Raw genomic sequence first — 19,781 nt, forward strand, 5'->3', positions numbered from 1 at the left:
TCAACTTATTATAAACGTAAAATATTATAAAAGGAAATGTGATTTTGCATGACTTTACAGATGTTGAATAAAACCCACAGGAAAAATATTACTCAAACAACTTTGCTAATATTCAGGCCTAAGATCAGAAAGGCTGATATTGTACAAGCTACCGTAAATATAGCTATATCCACCAGATCCCTTATTCCAGGCTTGTGAGCGAGGATAAACAGATGACAATGAGACGCATATATCAAGCCAGAGCTAAACAGTTACCAAAGACTGAGAAATAGTGTCACCAAACTAATCAGCATAAATGTCATATAGTCAGCCACTGTTGTACATCCCGCTCCAGTTGTGTCTAAAGTGCTGCCATCGTTGGTTTGATGGATTTGCTTTACGTCACTGAGGTTCGTCTTGTCTGGCATCCCTGCTGAGACAAATAAGAAAATATAGTATGATGCATGCCTTGTCACTACTGGCATCATTATAGCTAGAACAAATTTAAATATCCTCAGCAGACAGACTGTCACAGTTTGGTTTCTAATTCTCATGTTACTGCCAAATTCAAAATCCTTTATAACTGCATCTAGAAACATACACTATACTATATGGCTATTCATCGTTGAAAGCAGTTCAGAGGTCTGCCAGCTCTGAACAAAGTTGTTCTTGTAAAAATATATATCAACAAACATGTGCAGACTGAAGTGAACAGTTTTTGAAAGTCCCAGCAGTACCTAAAAGTCCACTGCTCACATCTTTCTTGGATTTAAAGGAAAAGGGAAATAATTTAATGTGAAATTGCTTGTGTCTGGGTCCCAATATTATTCCAAAATAACCTATACCTGATGGAAGCTATGCAGCAAAGTATACTTGTTGCTGTAAAAAAAACCTCAATTTTGGCACAATTTAAATGGACTTTACAGCATTATAAGGCAAAACTGTAAAGCTAACTTTAAAGAGGAACTCCTTTACTGAGTTCCTGGCTAAATATTTGTACTTCTTGGGACCAGGGTAAATATTTCTCCATCTCAAAACAGTGCTTTGTATGGAACAAGGATGTAATCACCCATTATATTTCTGCTGCCTGGTTAAACAATCAGAAACAGAAAGTCTTGGAGACACATTCAGATTTGGAAGCGTTGTCAGCTGCTTGCATTTGCTATGAATACTTCTAGACTATCTTAGCCCGTGTAATAACTTGTAGCATGCCGCTATCAGTCAAAATTAACAAGTCTAAATTCAGTGTTATTACATGCAACAAATATTGACATTGTAATTACACCGAGACTGAAAAAGGCTTCATATAAAGCAAAGTCAATATTTATGTAATTAGGTCAATACATATATAATGCAGAAGGTAAGCTCTACTGTTGGAAGAGCAGCATTAGAAAGAAGCTCAGCTCTACTGAGCTGACATATTGATTTTACAGTCTGAGTCCCTGCATTATTATTCATTGTTTAGGTACTTCTTTCTGTATCATTAGGAAAGATGAATAAACTAGTGATACTTTTTTGTTGTTTTATTATTATTCAAAGGGACTGTGATGAAGTATAAATATTTTAGTCATGGTGTTATCCTCTTTGTTAAGCTGGTTTAACGGGAGCTACAGAGAACTCTCATTTTTAAAAGGAACAACAATTTTGGTGCTTGTGTTAAAAATACTCTTTTCTCTAAAAGCAGCTTGAAAGCTGCTCTTTGTGAACTTGCTGTATGTACTCAAATCTCCTTCCTGAAGCTTTGAAAAAATGCATTAAGGGAAGAGTCAGCTAAAGTCAATCATGTTGTCTGAAAAACCTGCTAGAATGAATTTGTCGTCTTTGCTGCTGTACTTAGAGAGCAGAATATACTGCTATTTTGTGTGGATTTATCGATCCGGTGCTCTTGCCCGGAATCTGTGAAAATTAGCTCTATGAGTACAATGCAAGTGGACATACAAAGAGGAAGAGTGACAATAGATGTTGAGAAGGAGGTAATACAACTTCTCCTTATCATGCACATTCAATGCCCTGTCTAGAAAAAGGTCAGTCACTCAACATTTCACTGAATGGGTGGTTGGTGGATCATCAAAGAGGGTATGTCAAGGGCTGTTTTCGGAGAAGATTTGGAAGTAGAACAACAACAAAAAACATGGTTTGGGTCATTTCTCCAGGGCATTAGTGAGGATTTCCCATATTTAAAAAGATTAATTTCAACAGATGGAAAAATGCAACTCTCACCTATACAACAAAGCAGTACACCAAATGCTATAGGTATAATGAACTGGGTTTTTCCCAGTGTATTTGCAGATACACTATCACAGCAGTGAAAGATATGGCATTATCTTAAACACCTAGGATATCAATTATCATAAAAGATAAATACAGTAAAAAGAAAAATATTCCTAGATCTTGCAGTTGGAGAAATAACTGGCTTCAGTTAGAGCATGTGATCTGAATCATAAGGCGATGTGACTAGATATTAATTACTGAATGAAAAGTTGAGTTTAATTTCTAGTGAAAATTTCATTGACAATATTATGGAAAATAGGGGGAGAATAGATTTAATTTTATGGGAAATGTTATTTCAATTTTTCTTTCCAGTCCCAAATAAATACTGCAGATTTTGGAAGTTCCCATGAAAAGAGTGTTATAAAAAATGTTCAAACTTACCAATACATATTCCTTTGATGAATGAATATAATCTCTGATGTTACATGCATATACTGTTAGGATTGCAGTGTAAACATACAGCCAGCCTTTCACCTATTCAGTCAACCCCACAGGTCTATGCCACAGCTTTTACTTTATTGAAATAAGAAGTTAAAAAAATATACGTAGACATTCCCCTGTGAAAAAATCACTGAACAGAAGACCACTCCTAAAAAATAGTCTATTTTAACAGAACTGTGGGCTTTTTTTTCCCCACAGAATGCTATGTCTTTTTTTTTTTTCCAGCTAGTTCTAATAAGTATAACTGTATATTTAATTCCTACACCTAGGCTGTACTTTCTATTTAAATAAATAGGTTCTGTTGCCCATTATGCATCAGGATTTAAACATATATGTCATCTTTCCTATGTCATAATCAGTAATGGAAATGATCCTTTCCTCTGAATGAGATTAACTTTCGTAGTTCACAGCAAACTTGCAATGAGAGCTATCCAAACATTTAGAACAGAAGGGACTAAAGGCAAAAACAAACTCGTTTGATTTTAGTTTCCTCACATACAAGAAGCTGAAATTATGTTACACAAGAGACATTTACGTTTCCCAAATATAAATGTCTTGTTTAATATCAAAATCATACTAGAGCTAGTATTTTGACTGGAAAATGGTAAAATTCAGATGTTGAAGCTGAGATTCACAGTTTTGTTCTGAAGAAAAACTAAAACTGCAGCGGAGCAGAAGATAAGTCTATTAGGAATTAAAATCCAAGTGTAATATTTGCATGAACCTATATAAAGCAATGCTGCCAAGTATCATTACCTGTCCCCAGCATCACCTGTGAAACTCAGTGGCTGCAATTTAAAGTATTGTCCTGCTCTCGTTTAGAAAAAATTAATCAGGAAAAGAATTTCACCAAACATTGTGATAAATATCACAGTATCTCATTATAGTGTAACAGCTGCAGAGTATTTCTAATGGTCTTTAACATCTTCTAAAGATATTTAAAGCTTGTGAGAGGTAATGTTACTGGCAGCCTTGAGACCTGACCTGTTGTGTTCTCCAGAATAGCAACAGCAACAGTACAATTTCCCTACAAATGTAGGGAAAAAATCAGGAGGACCAAAGTCCAACTAAAACTAAACCTGGCTTCTGTTGTCAAGAATAACAAAAAAAAGTTTCTATAAATATATTACCAATAAAAAGAGGACTAAGGATAATCTCTGTCCTCTGGTAGACGGGGCTGGTAACATAGTGACCAAGGATGAGGAGAGGGCTGAGGTACTTAATGCCATCTTTGCCTCAGTCTTCAGCAGTAGGACCAGTTGTTCCCTGAGTACCCAGACCCCTGAGCTACAAGACAGGGATGGGGAGCAGAATTAAGCCCCTGTAATCCAAAGGGAAATGGTGCTGCTTCAGCACCTGGAGGTGCACAAATCTATGGGGCTGGATGGGATCCACCCGAGGGTACTGAGGGAGCTGGCGGAGGTGCTCACCAGGCCACTTTGCATCATTTATGAACAGTCCTAGATAACCAGGGAGGTCCCAGCTGACTGGAGGTTGGCAAACGTGACAACCATCCACAAGTAGGGCCAGACGGAGGATCCAGAGAACTACAGGCCAGTCAGTCTGACCTCGGTGCCTGGGAAGGTCATGGAACAGATCATCCTCAGTGCCATTACACAACACATGCAGGAGAACAGGGTGATCAGGCCCAGTCAGCATGGGTTTGTGAAAGGCAGGTCATGCCTGACAAACCTGATCTCCTTTTATGATAAGGTGAATTGCTTAGTGGATGAGGGAAAAGGTGTGGATGCTATCTACCCGTATTTTTGCAAAGCTTTTGACACCATTTCCCACAGCATTCTCCTGGAGAAATTGGCTGCTCATGCCTTGGATGGGTGTACTCTTTGATAGGTAAAAAACTGGCTGGATGGCCATGCCCAGAGAGTGGTGGTGAACGGAGTTAAATCTGGTTGGTATCTGGCCACAGGTGGTGGTCCCCAGGGCTCAGTGCTGGAGCCAGTTCTCTTTAATATCTTTGTCAATCATCTGGATGAGGGGATTGGATGCACCCTCAGTAAGTTCACAGAGGACACTAAGCTAGGCGGGCGTGTTGATCTGCTTGAGGGTAGGATGGCTCTGCAGAGGGATCCGTACAGGCTGGACCGATGGGCTGAGGCCAAATGTATGAGGTTCCACAAGGCCAAGTGCCAGGTCCTGCACATGGGTCACAACAACCCCATGCAGCGCTACAGGACTGGGCAGAGTGGCTGAAAAGTTGCCCAGCAGAAAAGGACCTGGGGGTGTTGGTGGACAGCCGGCTGAATATGAGCCGGCAGTGTGCCCAGGTGGCCAAGAAGGCCAACAGCATCCTAGCCTGTATCAGGAATAGTGTGGTGAGCAGGACTAGGGAAGTGATGATCCCCCTGTACTCGACACTGGTGAGGCCCCACCTTGAGTACTGTGTTCAGTTTTGGGCCCCTCACTACAAGAATGACATTGAGGTGTTGGAGCGTGTCCAGAGAAGGGCAACAAAGCTGGTGAGGGGTCTGGAGAAGAAGTCTTATGAGGAACGATTGAGGGAACTGCGGTTGTTTAGCCTGGAGAAGAGGAGGCTGAGGGGAGATCTTATCACCCTCTACAACTACCTGAAAGGAGGTTGTAGAGAGGTGGGGGCTGACCTCTTCTCCCTGGTGACAAGTGATAGATGAGAGGAAATGGGTTCAAGTTATGTCAGGGGAGGTTTAGACTGGATGTTAGGAAACATTTTTTCACTAAAAGGTAAAAAAAGGGTAGATGTGGTACTTAGGGACATGGTTTAGAAGTGGTTTTGTCAGGGTAGGTTAATAGTTGGACTTGATGATCTTAAAGGTCCCTTCCAACCTCAGCAATTCTATGATTATATGATTCTAATTTCCTTCCAATATTCAGCAAGAGCCTTTAACCTTGATTTGAAAAGTCAAACCTAAGGTCATGGAAGATTTTCATTTGACATGGAGCTTTTCTACTGAGATTTTCAAAATATTACAAAAATGGGCTATGACTTTTGAGCCGCAGATGCTTGCCTAACAAGGGCCATGCTGGGACTTTAAGCATTTTAAACATTTTAAATGCAATATCCTCTAATAACGGTCTAGTTTGAAACCAAACCAGAAAGTGTTTGTGTAACTGTAGTATAACTTCAAACACCTTGCTGTATTATTTTCTGTCTGCTGAGTAACATATATCAGAACCAACATGGCTCTTCAAGAAAAAATCAAGCTGCCAAATGAGCTGCTGTGGGAATCCCATTGGATACAAACCTTGTCAAAGATTCAGGGAGCAGGGAGAACTGGATTTATCTCTGTGCATCATTCTTATGATGTTCTGGAAGATTCAAAATACAGCTTTTATGGCACAAGCATTTTCTATGAGCCTCAAACATGAGGAAGAATTTGGGTAAGGATGGGACAGTGTTTCAAATAGGAAAAAAATGAGGAACGTGGCTTTTACAAGACAACACTCCTGTGAAGTTTTATGCAAAATTCTTCTTAAAAGGGAAATGATTATTTCGATCATTATATGTAAGTTAATTTTTGGGATCTGATAACACATCAGCTGTACAGAAAAACACTGATAACTACGTGAAGCTCTGTCTCAAAATTCATAAGAAAGATCATGAAGAAGCTTTATTAGAGATCAAAGAAATACATAAAGGTCAGATGAATAGGCCAAAAACCTGATGTGTTATAGATGAATGTTTAAATATGAAGTTGGAAATGTAATTTAAAAAAATGAGGTACCTGGAAAAGGATGACATGTAGGCATCTTGGTTATGAATTTATAGATGTCAGCAGGGAGCAATAATATTTTGGGAATGTAGAAGATGATAAATTTGTATGTAACTGATAAAGTAAACTGAAGAATTTGTAGGCAAAAGCAAAAAGAAGAATAGCATAATGATTAAGAGCAAAGAGGGGACAGTGTTGTCAGAGCAATGGGTTCAGGAATTTGCCGGTAGCAAGAGATAGGACAATCTCCTTACTGTGTCAAGTGAACACCAACACTGACTAGTATCAACATATTTTGTAATATGAAAGAAGACATAATATTAGTTTGATTCCTGCAATTCACAATAATGAGGTCTCAGTAATGACTTTATGCAGTTAAACTTGAAAAAAATGTATTAATCGATTTTAACAAAAAAAGAGGAGAAAAAAAAATTATTTTCTTTGCATTGTTGTTCCACAAAGTAAAATGACCTATTAGTAACCAAACCATTTTTTTTTTTTGATTGGCCAATCCTTTGTCATTTGGAACTTTTAAAGTTTCTAATGGATGCCCCGTCCATGTCTTTTACTGATTTTTGGCCAGGTTTTATTCCTACCTACATAATACCATGAAAATGTTTCCAAACAGAGTTATTCTAACTAGATCACAGAGCTGTGTTTAAATACCTCAGACATGCTTCAATTTATATGTAGTGGTTGCTGTGAAAACTTGCTTTACTTAAGTAAAACTTTAAGTTTTACTTAAACTTTCCTACTTTAAATAATATATAGATTCCTTTACTGAACAGTAGCTATATGTGAGAAAAAAATATTCATTATATGTCAGATCATTCCCCCCAGCTAGTGTGTTTAAGCCATTAATCTTAAAAACATCACAAAATACAAGTATTCAGTGTTTAGAAAATAAAGTAGAAACAATGGATTTCCTCTACTATTATTTGAAGTCTCTTCCATGTGAAGTTCATGTGATGTTGGCCATGAAGTCTCAATGAGGGAAGGAAAAGATGTCTGAGAAGAACCATATTATGAAGGGCACCTGGCAAAGGACTGATTTCTTGAGGCCATTTTCATGTTTTTATGACTCCATCTATACTTAGAAAAGCTAAGGGATGTCCCTAAAAGGAAAACATATGCTATATTATGTTTAAATATATGTCTTTCTTGTAGTACACGTATAGCAGTGCATGTATTCGCCATCTTAGGAAAACTGTTTGTTTTTATGATGTACTGCCCTCTCCATTGCATAGTAAGTGAAAAGGAAAAGAGCAGGGGGATTGGAATGGATGATCTCAGAGGTCCCTTCCAACCTCAACAATTCTGTGATTCTATAAGTAATAAATGTTTCACAATTCAGTACTAATCATGAACAAATAAGCAAACAAGCAAAAAAACCCCACTGGATTTCACCTGCAAGTAGTACAGAGGGAAAGAATCTACATTACTTTACCATTCTTTGACTACAGTGCTTTTGAAGATGTGAACAGTGATATGAGGGGTATCTCTGCTGAGAGTTAAGTCAGGAATCAACCTAGTGAAAAATGTATCTCTGCTTTATTTTGTTTAATTTTCATTTAATAGAGAAATTAACAGCTGAACCACAAAGGCTAAAGAAATGTCAAAATTTTCAAACATTTTTCCAGTGAAGTTTTGGGGATTTTTAGGCTTTAATTTTAAAGAAAAATAAATCATCTAGCATTGCACATTGGTTTGCCATATCTGAACTACAAATAAATTTACTCAGCTGAACTTCTTAATACTTCAAACTTCTTGTCTTTCAGTGAAGCTCCGTTTGCTGGAAGGTTCATGAGGAAAGAACAGAAAAGGCAATATTATTCATTTAGAATGAATGGAGGCTTTTGCATTATGGATTCTATTGTTACATAGACATACATATAACTGCTGCCTGGTCAATGAAATTAATGAATTAGCACAGAAAACAGGCTTCACTGATACTAAAATTGTGTTGTAAAACGGTTTCGATTCCTATCCCCTTGTGTCTTTCTGTGAGGTCTAAAATCTTAATTTGGGTGCAATAAATGATTGTATCTGTGTCAATTCCAATAGCTTGTCAGTAAAGGTAAGATGAAAGGGAAAATAAGGTTCAACATCAAAATTAATAGAATTTGCCAAAACAGTAATGTCTCTTTCTTACTATTTGAGTCTGCCTGTGACCATTGCCTGATGCTTTTGGCGTGGAAGAAACAATAAGACATAGTGAAAAATGTAATAAACAGTACATTGGGACCCCTGACTTCTGGCATTCAACGATTAATGTGTGCCTTGGAGCATAGGGATACATATTTATTATCCTTGTAAAGTAGAGTGAGTGATTCTCACAATTCGCATAAATTCTTGCTACTTTTTCTACAGCCACTTCGCCTTATGCAAGAAGAAACCAAACCAAAAGCAATGAAAAGCCAAAATAAAAAATCAACAAACCGAAAATGTGCTTACACCTTCTCAGTTGTATGAGATCATTTTTAACTACGAAGGCCAGAGTTCTTAAAATGCATCCATTAAAAACAATTCAGTACAGCTTTTTTAAAATCACAGATGAGCTCATATTTTGGCAGAGCAGGATTTCATCTGCTTTGCTATGGTGGTTATATGGGTCAGTTTGTGTCAGAAATGATAAGCTTAAGTGCGAGCACCATCCTGAATGCAGCAGAAAGTAGCATTATGCTGATGCTGAAGTGGTGAGCTTAAGAAGATAACAACAGATGATATGTAAGGCATGATTAATTCCACTTAATTTTTCATATCTGTACAGTCTACATCTACAGCCAGGGTTCACTTGGTTAAACATAGCCATCTACAGACATTTTAGATGCAGGGGAGGGTCGTATCACAGTCGTCACACAACTGTCCATTCAAACAGAGTCTGATTATTATAAAACCCTTTAAGGATGTCTTGGGCATCCTAAAGCATCTCCAGTGGCTTTTGGTACTTCTGCTTAGACAACTGAAAACTGCGGCTTCCATTATAGTGAATATAGAGAAATAAGTAAATGCAGAAGAAGGAGATGTGGTACTCAGATGTAGATATTTAGTCTGTATTTTCACAGATGAATCCTACTCTTAGTCACATAACAGGTTCACCACTGAGTAACCAGTGAATATTTTCCGACTTTTTCCCTCCCTGTCATTATGCTTTATATCTGTGGTGGAAAACCAAAAAAAAAAAAATACTGAATCATGTAGCTCTTGCAAAAGTATTACATTTTAGAAATTCTAGGTAGGAAAACTGAGAAAAAAAAAAAAGTGGGGTATTGATACAGTTCATACTTGTTTCAACTGTAGTCTTATATTTTCATTTATACCTAAACCCCTGCCTTTAAACATTTTTAGTTTCAGCATCTGGTGTTTAAGTGCAAGAAGGGCTGCCATACTGCCATGAAAATAATGAATGTCTGATGTGAGCAAACACATCTGAGTAGCCGGTACGTCATGAATGTGTTCCCTGCTAAAGTACAGAAAGAGTCATTGCAGCTATATTTACATAGCTAAATACACATCCCAGAAGGAGATCCTTCAGGCAAAGTGGTGTTGAGTGGCTTATGCCTACCATGCTCAGAGATACCAATACCTAGAAGAAACTGCTGAACAAATCGCCACTGCACAGTACAATGCCCTGAATGTCTTTTAAGCCCCACACAGTGGTCTCCTTGGCTACTTGACCCAGTTATCAGTTTGTTTGCTTGTTTGGAGTTCAAAGTGCCTGAAAAACGTGAGGGCTGTGCTGCAACCCACCAGGAGGTGTTTTTATAACATGAAACTGAAGCAGCACGTTACAGGCTCTGGGATACGATATCCAGGCATGGGAAAGTGTTTCGAAAATAAAAAGCCTGCTGTTGAGGGACTTTGTAGGGCAGAGAAATCCTTCAGCCTTCAGCCGTCTGGTTTGTGTTGCCTTTTGGAAGCAGTCCTTGGAATGAATTATCCACAGAACTTGAAGTTTGTTTTGGAGGATGGAGATGGTTTGCCTTAATGCTGGACCATGGAGTGAAGTAACATTTATGCAGCGTGGAAAATGGGAACTGAAACCAGGAGACAACTCACAAGCTCGGTTACTTGACAGCACAGACGTAGCCAGTGAAATCACTGAAATTTGGAGAATTGCATAGTATCATAGGGAGGTTCTGGACTGTGATATAAATTCTAGCAGCAAATTCTTAAAGTCCTTATGAGTCTCACCTCTTTAATTGGCCAGTTATTTCATTCAGTGAAATGCAATCACGTGGGTTGTCATGGCTGGTCCTAAGGAAAGTAGCTTAGGAAACGTGTATCATATCCCAGACAGGACCTTGAGTAGGAGTACCAAAGGAATGAACCTGATCTATATGCCACAAGGTGATGTGGAACAAGGAGATGATGTTCCCTTAGGAGCCAAGCCAACTGAAAATTTACATTTAGCTTGCCTCCACAAAGGGGGTTTATCAATTATTTTTGTGTCCATAAGTGAAGTGTAGCAATAATCAAGCCATCATTAGATTTCTTTATCTCTCAGAGTAACTTTCTTGAGCTTTATCCACTATATTCTTAAGTGACGGAGCTTTTACCAGTTTCCCGAGGGAAAACTATGTCACTGTCCATGTAATGTAGTATGCTGCAGAATGATGCGGGTAAGAACTCTTTGAAACACAGTGTACTGAGTTGTTGTCAATTTTTGCTCTCTGTCTATGCACTAAACATAGATACTGTTACGAAGAAAGCGTCTGGAATAGGTAATTGGTACTTATTTGGAGGAAATAATTTGATTTAAAATCTTCCTTTTTGACTTTGTATATTCTAATGATCATTGTAATAATACACAAATCAACACAAATAGCAATTATAAATGCAGAGGGAATATTAGGATGCAAGTAATCTCACCTACAAACAAAGGAATAGTATTACTGTTATTTGTTAGAGAACAATTATGAAGTCTGCCTAATGGCATTAGCTAAGAGAATTCTGCATGGTTAACCATATATTCGGAAATGAATCCAACATATCATGTTTAACTTCACATATTTTATGAAATCTGTATATATGAGAAATAGAGTGTAACCAATGATCTTAACCTAAGTCTGGCAAGTCATTTTAACTACAAGAGCAGCAGACATTAAGTCTCTAGTCTAGTATTTGAAAGTTTTCTTTCAAAGTTGACAGTGGCATTTGTTTCACATTATACATTAATGGTCTCTGTATTTCCCTTTAGAAAACAAAGCTTTTATGAGTTAATGTAACACAAACAAATGGTGTCACAAACCAAAACATTTCCATTTATTTCACATTCTTAAGAATCAGAAAGAAATAACTTTATTTGTTGACATGGCTAATGTATATTTTTTACTTGTAGGTCAGTTTTAGCATATAGCAAAGTATTAGATATCTAAAAGACTTGCTTTTGTTTTGCATACAGAAACTAAAACATAACTGTATTTTTCAACTGAGGTAGAAAGAACCACAGTAACCTTCATTAGATCTATTCCTATTGCTTTCTCACACAATAGCTCTTCTACGTCTGTGTTCATTATAAGAAACGTTCATTATAACTCCAGTGCTCCAGGGTGCTGGAATCAGCATTGTCAATGCCTGTTTTAAATGAAGAAATCCATCTTGTCAATCCTTTACACTATTTGGGAACTTTTAACCTTTATCATTAACCTATGCAAAGGCTTTGTAATCAATACAAAATTATAATAGGACTAAAATCCCATAAATCCGACTGGGTGAAAGTAAGCAAATTCTTCATTCTTTGAATTTTCATCTGATCACTACTAATTTCCTTTCTATGAGAAAGATGTCCCATATAAATTACTGTCCTTTGAAACAATTTGGCCAATTCATTATATTTTAATCTTGTTTTCAATTTGTTGTAGAAGGTTTGTAATCAACAATTCTGGTTTATACAAAACTACCATCTAGAACAGAGAGGTGAATTAGAACTGAAACTCCTGAAAGTAATGTGTGCACTTGGGTTGAGGCTAAATCAAAGTTGAGGCTTGGGTTGTTACTAATTAGGCCCATTAAGAAAATGAAATACTTTTCAACTTTTTTAAAATCATTCAGATTCCTAAGATTTCTAGCCCAATTTCACTGTACCAGTTCATTATTTTACTGTTTGTCTGGAAATTGTTTTTAAAATGAAGGTATAAAATCAGTCTTTTACAGAAAGAAATCTGAACGACACAGATTTCCATTGTTAAGATGATTAAGGAACTTTGGCAATTTTTTTCACCTAGAATTCCAGTCATTCCACTTTCTGTTAAAAGAAACATAGCCTGTAGATTAGCTTAATCCCCCCCAAGCACTGATACACTAAACCGTCCTTCTTAATTTTAGCTGTAAAGCATATTTAATGACATATTTCCACAATTTAAGCTGATTAAGGACTGATTAAGCAGGCCTGCTTGTAGCCATTTCCTCGCCACGTCTGCCAGGTGGGGGCTACAAACCCACCTGCTGCCACGTCCTGGCACATGCAAGATCCCTGCCGTGAACTTCTTCCCAAAGGTGAGCCATCAGATCTGTGATTTTTCTTGCTGAGTTAGTTTTACTGCAGCTTGAGCTTACTTTTAGAACCACCCCACGGTGGGATCAGATAAGTGCTGGCAAGAGGAAGAAGGATCATGCTGTTATACTCTGGGAAAGGACTTAAGCTGTCAGCTAACCATAACGTCGTAAAGCTCCCAGAAACAGACTGCGAAAAACGTATAATCCGCTGTTGATATCTGACCCAAACCCACATCAAAGACTGGATTACTGACAAAAAAGGAAGTGCGGAGCAGTAAAGAAGGTAGATGTCCTTGTCTCTGTTCCTTCATTGTAAACAAAAGCATAGCTTTTCTTACAAATAAGAGTGCAACACAGAGATTCTCTTTGGTCACTGATTTCTCTTCCTTTCTGGAATAACTTTTGCTTCCTCGAGCTTTAGCTCAGCTATTACGTTGAGAATGTATCAAAAACATATGACTCAAAAGAATCTCATTCCTGATGTCTTCTTAGAAATGCGTTTTCTAATCAGGTTATGAGGTTTAAAAAATACAATATTTCATAGCAATTTTTGCTCTCTGATTTTCATTTCAGAGACAGCCCTCTCTGGAAGAGTATTTCAATTTCTTTCAGGCTAGATGAATGTCTGTGATAAATACTGTGGTGCTTGCTGATGTATATTGATCTGCATCCCTCTGTTTAGTGTTATGAAATGTCATAGGAAGTCTCGTGTCTCGGTGCATCCCACAAGTACAAGGTCTTTGTTCTGAAGTCACTAAAAATGGACAGTTAAACATCAAAATAAGTGCATTCTTTAAGTTTGGAGGTAGCTGTCAGGCAATTAAAAGACTAAACCTGGTACTTGTAGCAGTTTTACCTCTCCCTAGGAAACCTGGCCTTACAGAATTTGTATCAATATGCAGGTTTTATCCAAACATACGGTTCCCATTCAGCAATACACAAATAGTGCTGCTTCTGTTTGGATCCTTAACATCTGCCCCTGAACAGAAAAAAAAACTGCTCTCCCCTTTGTGCTCCCACAGCCTAACAAGGCTGACCGTTGACTTCATTGGCTCTGGTCGACTGACTGGGGGAAAGATATCAGTCTCCAGGCTTGTGGGGAGGAAAGAAAAAAAAAAAAAAAAAAAAAGTAAGTAATGTAATGACAAGCCTCAAGATAACATGTGGAAAAAAAGGAAAAGAAAGATTGAGGAAAAAAGATGATTTCTTTGTTCGTGGATAGGAGAGAAGCCAAAATAAAAAGAAAACCTATATTGTTTCAAAAGTTTCCTCTTAAAAATACGTAAGCTGTGTTTGCTCTTTACTTCTAACTGAAGGGGAAGGCCCATCTAACTTAGCTTACTGAACTAACTTAAGCATAAAGAAATGTAATTGCTATGTCCGGTTAATTTGATAATTTAGATATATTTTCAAAACAGGCTTTTAGTCACAACGCAGCTTTTCAAAGAGAACAGGGGTACAGACGGATGAGAAACAGCTGAATTTTCAGTTTAGGTTTTTAGCCTGAAGATATTGAAATAAGTGAAAAAAAATTGAGTAAACAATGAATCAGGGTTGAAAAGCAAAGAGAAGAGAAGAGTGAAAGGTGACCTCTATTCAAAGTAACTTTGTGTGGACCTGTAAGTTAAAGGCACCATAATTTTCCACTTTTTTTTTTTTTTTTTTTTTTTTTGTTGGGAGGCCCTAATTTTGGCTTTAGAGCTACTTCCAGTGGGTCATGAACTGTACCATTGTCAGTGAAGAGGCATGTGAAACTGTTAAAGACGCTCACTTTTTATGTACGGGTGAGCCATGGGAACTGAGGGGATACACTGTGGAGTCATTCTGTGAGCTTTCTTTTCATTTTAAGCTACTGAGTTCTCATCTTGACCATTCACTGTCCTTTAAACATAAATGTTCTTCTTGACCCTAAATGAGTGTCAACAGACCAAGACCATCTCCTCCACCACACTCCTGTTCTCTGTTGAAGCATCAGCATTTGGCAGGAGAAGGGGAGATGATAAGTCACCTTGGCAGATAACATGACTCACTTTTCTCTTTTAGATGAAGAGAAGGAAGGTCGGACTCAGGTTCCACAGGCAGTGCAGCAGAGAAAGCTTTGCAAGAAGCCTATATCCAAAACCTTATGAATGTATACCAGACAACATGAGAACAATAATTCACATCCCTGTCCTTCGTGCATGTTTCCTAGAGGTTTGGTTTGGTTTGTTTGTTGTTTGTTTTTTTTTTTTTTTTTTTTTAAGTTGAGTTGCATACCTTAGTACAGCTGTCATTTCTTGGGAATTAGTAGAGAGGGGAATCCTTCCAGAGGAGTAGAGCCTGGATATGAGATAGTTTAAAGCATATGATAGCTCTTGGTGCCCTGAAACTGGTTTTGTTTTTAAATAGTCCTCTTCTAGAAAATGGCAACTGAATAATGAGAGGACTGCTTCACAGACAACCAGAGGTTTGCTTTTCAGCCTGACACCAGGGATTTGTGATTTTATGGAGAGATTAGAAGCCATGAAGTCACTGGAATAGGTTTGAATGTTCAGGATGGAGAAAGCAAAACCTGGTGCAAATTATATCTATTTCTAAAAATACAGTCAATCCTGAAGCAAGCAATCTTCTCAGGACAATTGGGCTTTTCCCTTTTGAGGGACTCCAAATGGAAGCTCTGACGGAAATTGGCATGTGTATAGGGTGAAAGATCAGAGTGCCTGGACCCTAAAGTAAAAATAAAAACATTCACTAGACAGTGAAAGAAGCCTACATCTTAAGAAAAAGTGAGCTATTTACTTATATCTTCTCTTACACACTAAATGTTAAAATAACTTGTTGTATACTTTAAAGCATTTGATTTTGGGAACTATATCGAAGTTGGATTTATTTTTATTTTATTAATGATATGTATTTTTTAAAGGCTTATGGCAAAATTAGCAGGTAAGATCACACGTTAAGGTAAGGCAACAATGGAGACATTAAGAAAAGTAAGCTATTGAACTAGTACCATCAAAATCCAAAACCAATGCAAGAAGACTAAGACTGAAGTTACACAAACTAGAAATTGGATATGAAAAGATGGAAATTCTTACACAACTAAAAAGGCAGAATTGGAACAGAATGAATGAATGCATTCAAAAGCTAATGTAAGTTAAATGACAAAGGAAATTCTCCAAAAATAGTTCAGCAGCACAAGCAGATGAACTAAACTGCTGAAAAGACAGACACTAGGTTTTTAATAAGTCAATAAAACTGTAAGTGTGGAAATGTCATGTAAGCTTAAGTGGTAGCCATGACATCTCTTTCCTCCCTTGTGGTGTGCCTTCCTCCTGTGTGCTCTTTCTTTCCTTCAGGCTCATGGATGGGTCATATCATGTCACGCTACTCCTCCACACAGTCCCAGGACATGTTCAGTACACTCTGGTCCTGCTCCAGCAGTTTCCACAGTCAGCAAGGAATTAGGGAGCAGCAGAGATACTCAATAAGTGCAGCAGGAGAAAAGTGTCAAACTCCAACACCCTCCTGGACACCAGGTCAAGATGGTGTCTCCTCACTTTGCCAAGAAAGCTGTCAAGAAACACAGGTCTGACTTTGGAAGCGGGGTTACGGAAGGTTGAGAGGTGAGATGAATTCTTCCAGGGGTTGCTACTATGTCTGTCTGGGCATTGAGGATGACCCTAGCACAGGCCATGCTGTTGCTGATGGGGTTCAGTCCTTCAGCACCTGAACAGGTCTGGGTTGGTGACAGTAACAGTTTGTGTTGACTGTCCAGTGATCCCTAGGAAAGATGGGGTGTTGAATCTGTCCCAGGTCCATCCAGGAAGACCAGTCAGGAACAACAGCAGGAAATGGGGCCAGAAACAGGACTGGAGAAGGTGTTTCATTCCACATTGGTCTGAGACCATTCAGGAGACAGGATTGAAGATAATTACATCCACAGAATAGCTCAGGGAAGGTGCAGAACTGAGCTGAAATGAGGCGCTTGGGTCTATGGCCAAGAAGGCATGGATGGAAGCCACAGGTGACACTGGTCAGGGCCATTAGGGCTTAGAACAGGGGACATGGGTATATCTCTGTAACAACTGCCTGAAAATAGTGCTTAATTGTGTAAGTGTCTCAGCACCCCCAGCCCCCAGGCAGCTCCCAAAGACCTCATGCATTTTCCAGAGAGGTGTCTAAAGCTGCAAAAGGTTCATGTTCCACATGTTCCCCTGAGTACGGCACAGGCACACAGTTTGGACAAGTGATCGGTACGGTGTCCCTCACACCGCATAAGTCTCCCTTCATTCCTCCTGTTGCACACACCTATCTTAACCCTCTCCTGCTGCAGTACCAGCTATGGGCTTTAGAAGAGACAGGCAGGTTATTATAGCCAGCCCCAGAATGTTCCTGCTGACATTGGGGTACACGCCAGGAGTCAGTAGAACACTCTCTGGGGATTATCTCCAACCTGTTTTTTTGGAATGCAATCTGCCCGTGAATCACTGTGGTCGACTCATCTATATAGATTGCTTTGAACTTTGTCCTCCAGGTGAACATAATGTGAGGGAAATGAGAAAGCATCTGGAGACAGCAATACAGTAGTCAGTCATTCTGAAGGACTTACATGCTGGTTTTAATTCTTCAAGTATATACGAAGGAGAGATCCCGCATCCAGCTGTTCCTGGACTACATCTATTTTCCTAGCCAACATTCAACAGAGGAGTCTGAGGAACGCAGTCCTCCCAAAGAAATGGAGGCCTTTGAGATACTTGTCTGCTGCCAACATGCAGTGAGTCAATATCTCTTTCCAGGAAAGTCTGCGGGTAGGAGGAGAGAAATTAAGAACTATTTCCAGACTTACTTCTGAAAGCTATTCTCTATGAACTCTTCCTAATAACTTGTCAGTGGTTGTCAGTGTCTCTCCTCCCTTCCTTGCCCCCAAATACCTCCTGCCCATGTTCTGAGGAAGTGAAAAGCAAGTGTCCTCTCTCGCTGTTTAGGTGTCAGCCTTAGAGCAGGTGGATGTATTGGGACTACATAGCTTTGAAACAGGAAAAGGGACTAGTAAAAGCCTTTCTTTTGAATGGGTGTCCAGGTTTTTATTTTCAGTTGTAAGTTATCTGTTGCATATATAAAACATGTTAGGAATTTCAGGGATGCATAACTTTTTCCCTTTATGGGAACATAGTGGAGAATTTCCTGTGTGGTTCTGTTGCCTGCTATATAGGCTGAGTGTGTGGGAAAAAGGCTAACAGTGTTAGCTACTGGAAAGAACTGTGTCTGGAGAAGATCTCAGTGTCAGAATGTAGCAAATGAAGGCAGGCAGCTCCTCTGACAGAGACCTGGACATGACCCTCTGCCTTCCTGAGTCTTACACTGACTTGCTGATTCCACCAAATGGGCAGGAGAACACAATCCTATCAGAAGATGCCAATCCATTTGAGCAAAACCACTGAAATTCCTTGGATTAATGTGTAACAAAAGACTGTTTCAATAGCCTGACAGTTTAGCCAAAAGTGTGCCAATATTGTCACTGAAGTGTGCACCTGCCACTTGATCCAACCATCCCATGCTGTAGTCTTTCCGTTCCCCAAGTCTCCCTTTAAACTACTCAGTCTAGATCTGATTTACAGTATAATATTTCTTTGGTGGAGATTAAAGACAGGTGAAAATATTACAAATAATATAATGTTTGTTGCTTGATTAATACCAGCCTCTTCTATGGGAACCTATTCATTTGTTCAATCTAAACTCTGAACTTTGTATTAAAATATAAGGAACTGAGATCAGTTGAGACTATGTAGGCTTCTGCAAACAGTATTTTACATATACTACTATCAGGCAGAAAGCTGTAAGCAAAAGAAAACAAACAATCTTACAATTATTTTCAGCATAATAGAGAATCACTTCACTGTTACAATTTTTGGTTTATGAAAAAAAATCTTAAAAAGATGATAGAAAAGAATTATGTAATAAATGTTTTTTAAAAGGAATAATCTTGGCAAAACAATCATGTCTGGAAGATTGGCTATTTTAAGTTGTGTAAGTTTTCTGCATTCTCAGTGATGGTTTTTGCTTCCCATAAAACATTATCTGTCACAAATTTACTAATAATATTTTCACTTTTCAAGGGCAAAAAAATAAAGGTGTGGCATTCATAATGCTTGAAAACATTGAATGATGTACACATAAAGAACAAAATAAATCCTCTGTATTGCTAGGCATTACTGAAAGCAGAGCGATATCTTGCTGTTTAATCCTTTTATTGTCACAGTGATCAACCGTCCAGATGCAAACTATTTTTAGTGGCTTTCTCTGCACATGGACAGTGAAAGCATAAATAAAGGAGATGATAGAACACTTTTCTCCACACAGGTGGTCTGATTTATAAACAGGCAGTGGATAACTAATGTATTTTATACCTTATGTCAATCAAAATCCTAAGAAAGTAAGATTAGGCATTGTTACAAAATTGGGACTTTATGGACTGATTCAATTCTGAATGTAAAAAAAACTTCTTTCACTTCTATATTCAGTGAATTGCAACCTTAGCATTCTTTTAAAATGCATCAGTAAAACAGATTTTTTAAAATCTGGTATGTAGAAAATTCAAGAAAAAAGTATTATAGATACATTCTATTTTGTCTTTTTGGAAGAAGACTATGTGATATTTAAAACTGCTTATTGTTTTACACTTGAACTGCAAGATCCAAAATAGCACGTAAATCAATCTCATTCAGATTTTTTGTCTGGCATGAAATGAAATTGTAAACTGGGAAATGAAGACATACAGACCTAAATAATTAGATATTCCCAAGCATATTTTTAGATGACACATCTGGAATATATGTGTGAATATCTTAATACAGTGTGGAGCTGGTGAAATTCAGCGGTCTGTGTTATGCACAACATCAGACTAAA

General features: G+C 38.2%; 1 protein-coding gene across 1 annotated transcript in view; it reads right to left on the minus strand.

The window, feature by feature from the left end:
• Positions 1 to 251: 251 nt before the first annotated feature.
• GPC5 (glypican 5) overlaps positions 252 to 19,781 on the minus strand; it is a gene marked incomplete at both ends in the record, with an annotated part of 765,009 nt that continues 745,479 nt past the window's right edge. Inside the window, one exon of the mRNA XM_082480394.1 lies at positions 252 to 409. Coding sequence (XP_082336520.1) covers positions 252 to 409 — 158 coding nt within the window. The remainder of the gene's footprint in view (positions 410 to 19,781) is intronic.

This window comes from Vanellus vanellus, assembly GCF_965231255.1.
Source record: "Vanellus vanellus genome assembly, chromosome: 1".
Classification (NCBI taxonomy): domain Eukaryota; kingdom Metazoa; phylum Chordata; class Aves; order Charadriiformes; family Charadriidae; genus Vanellus; species Vanellus vanellus.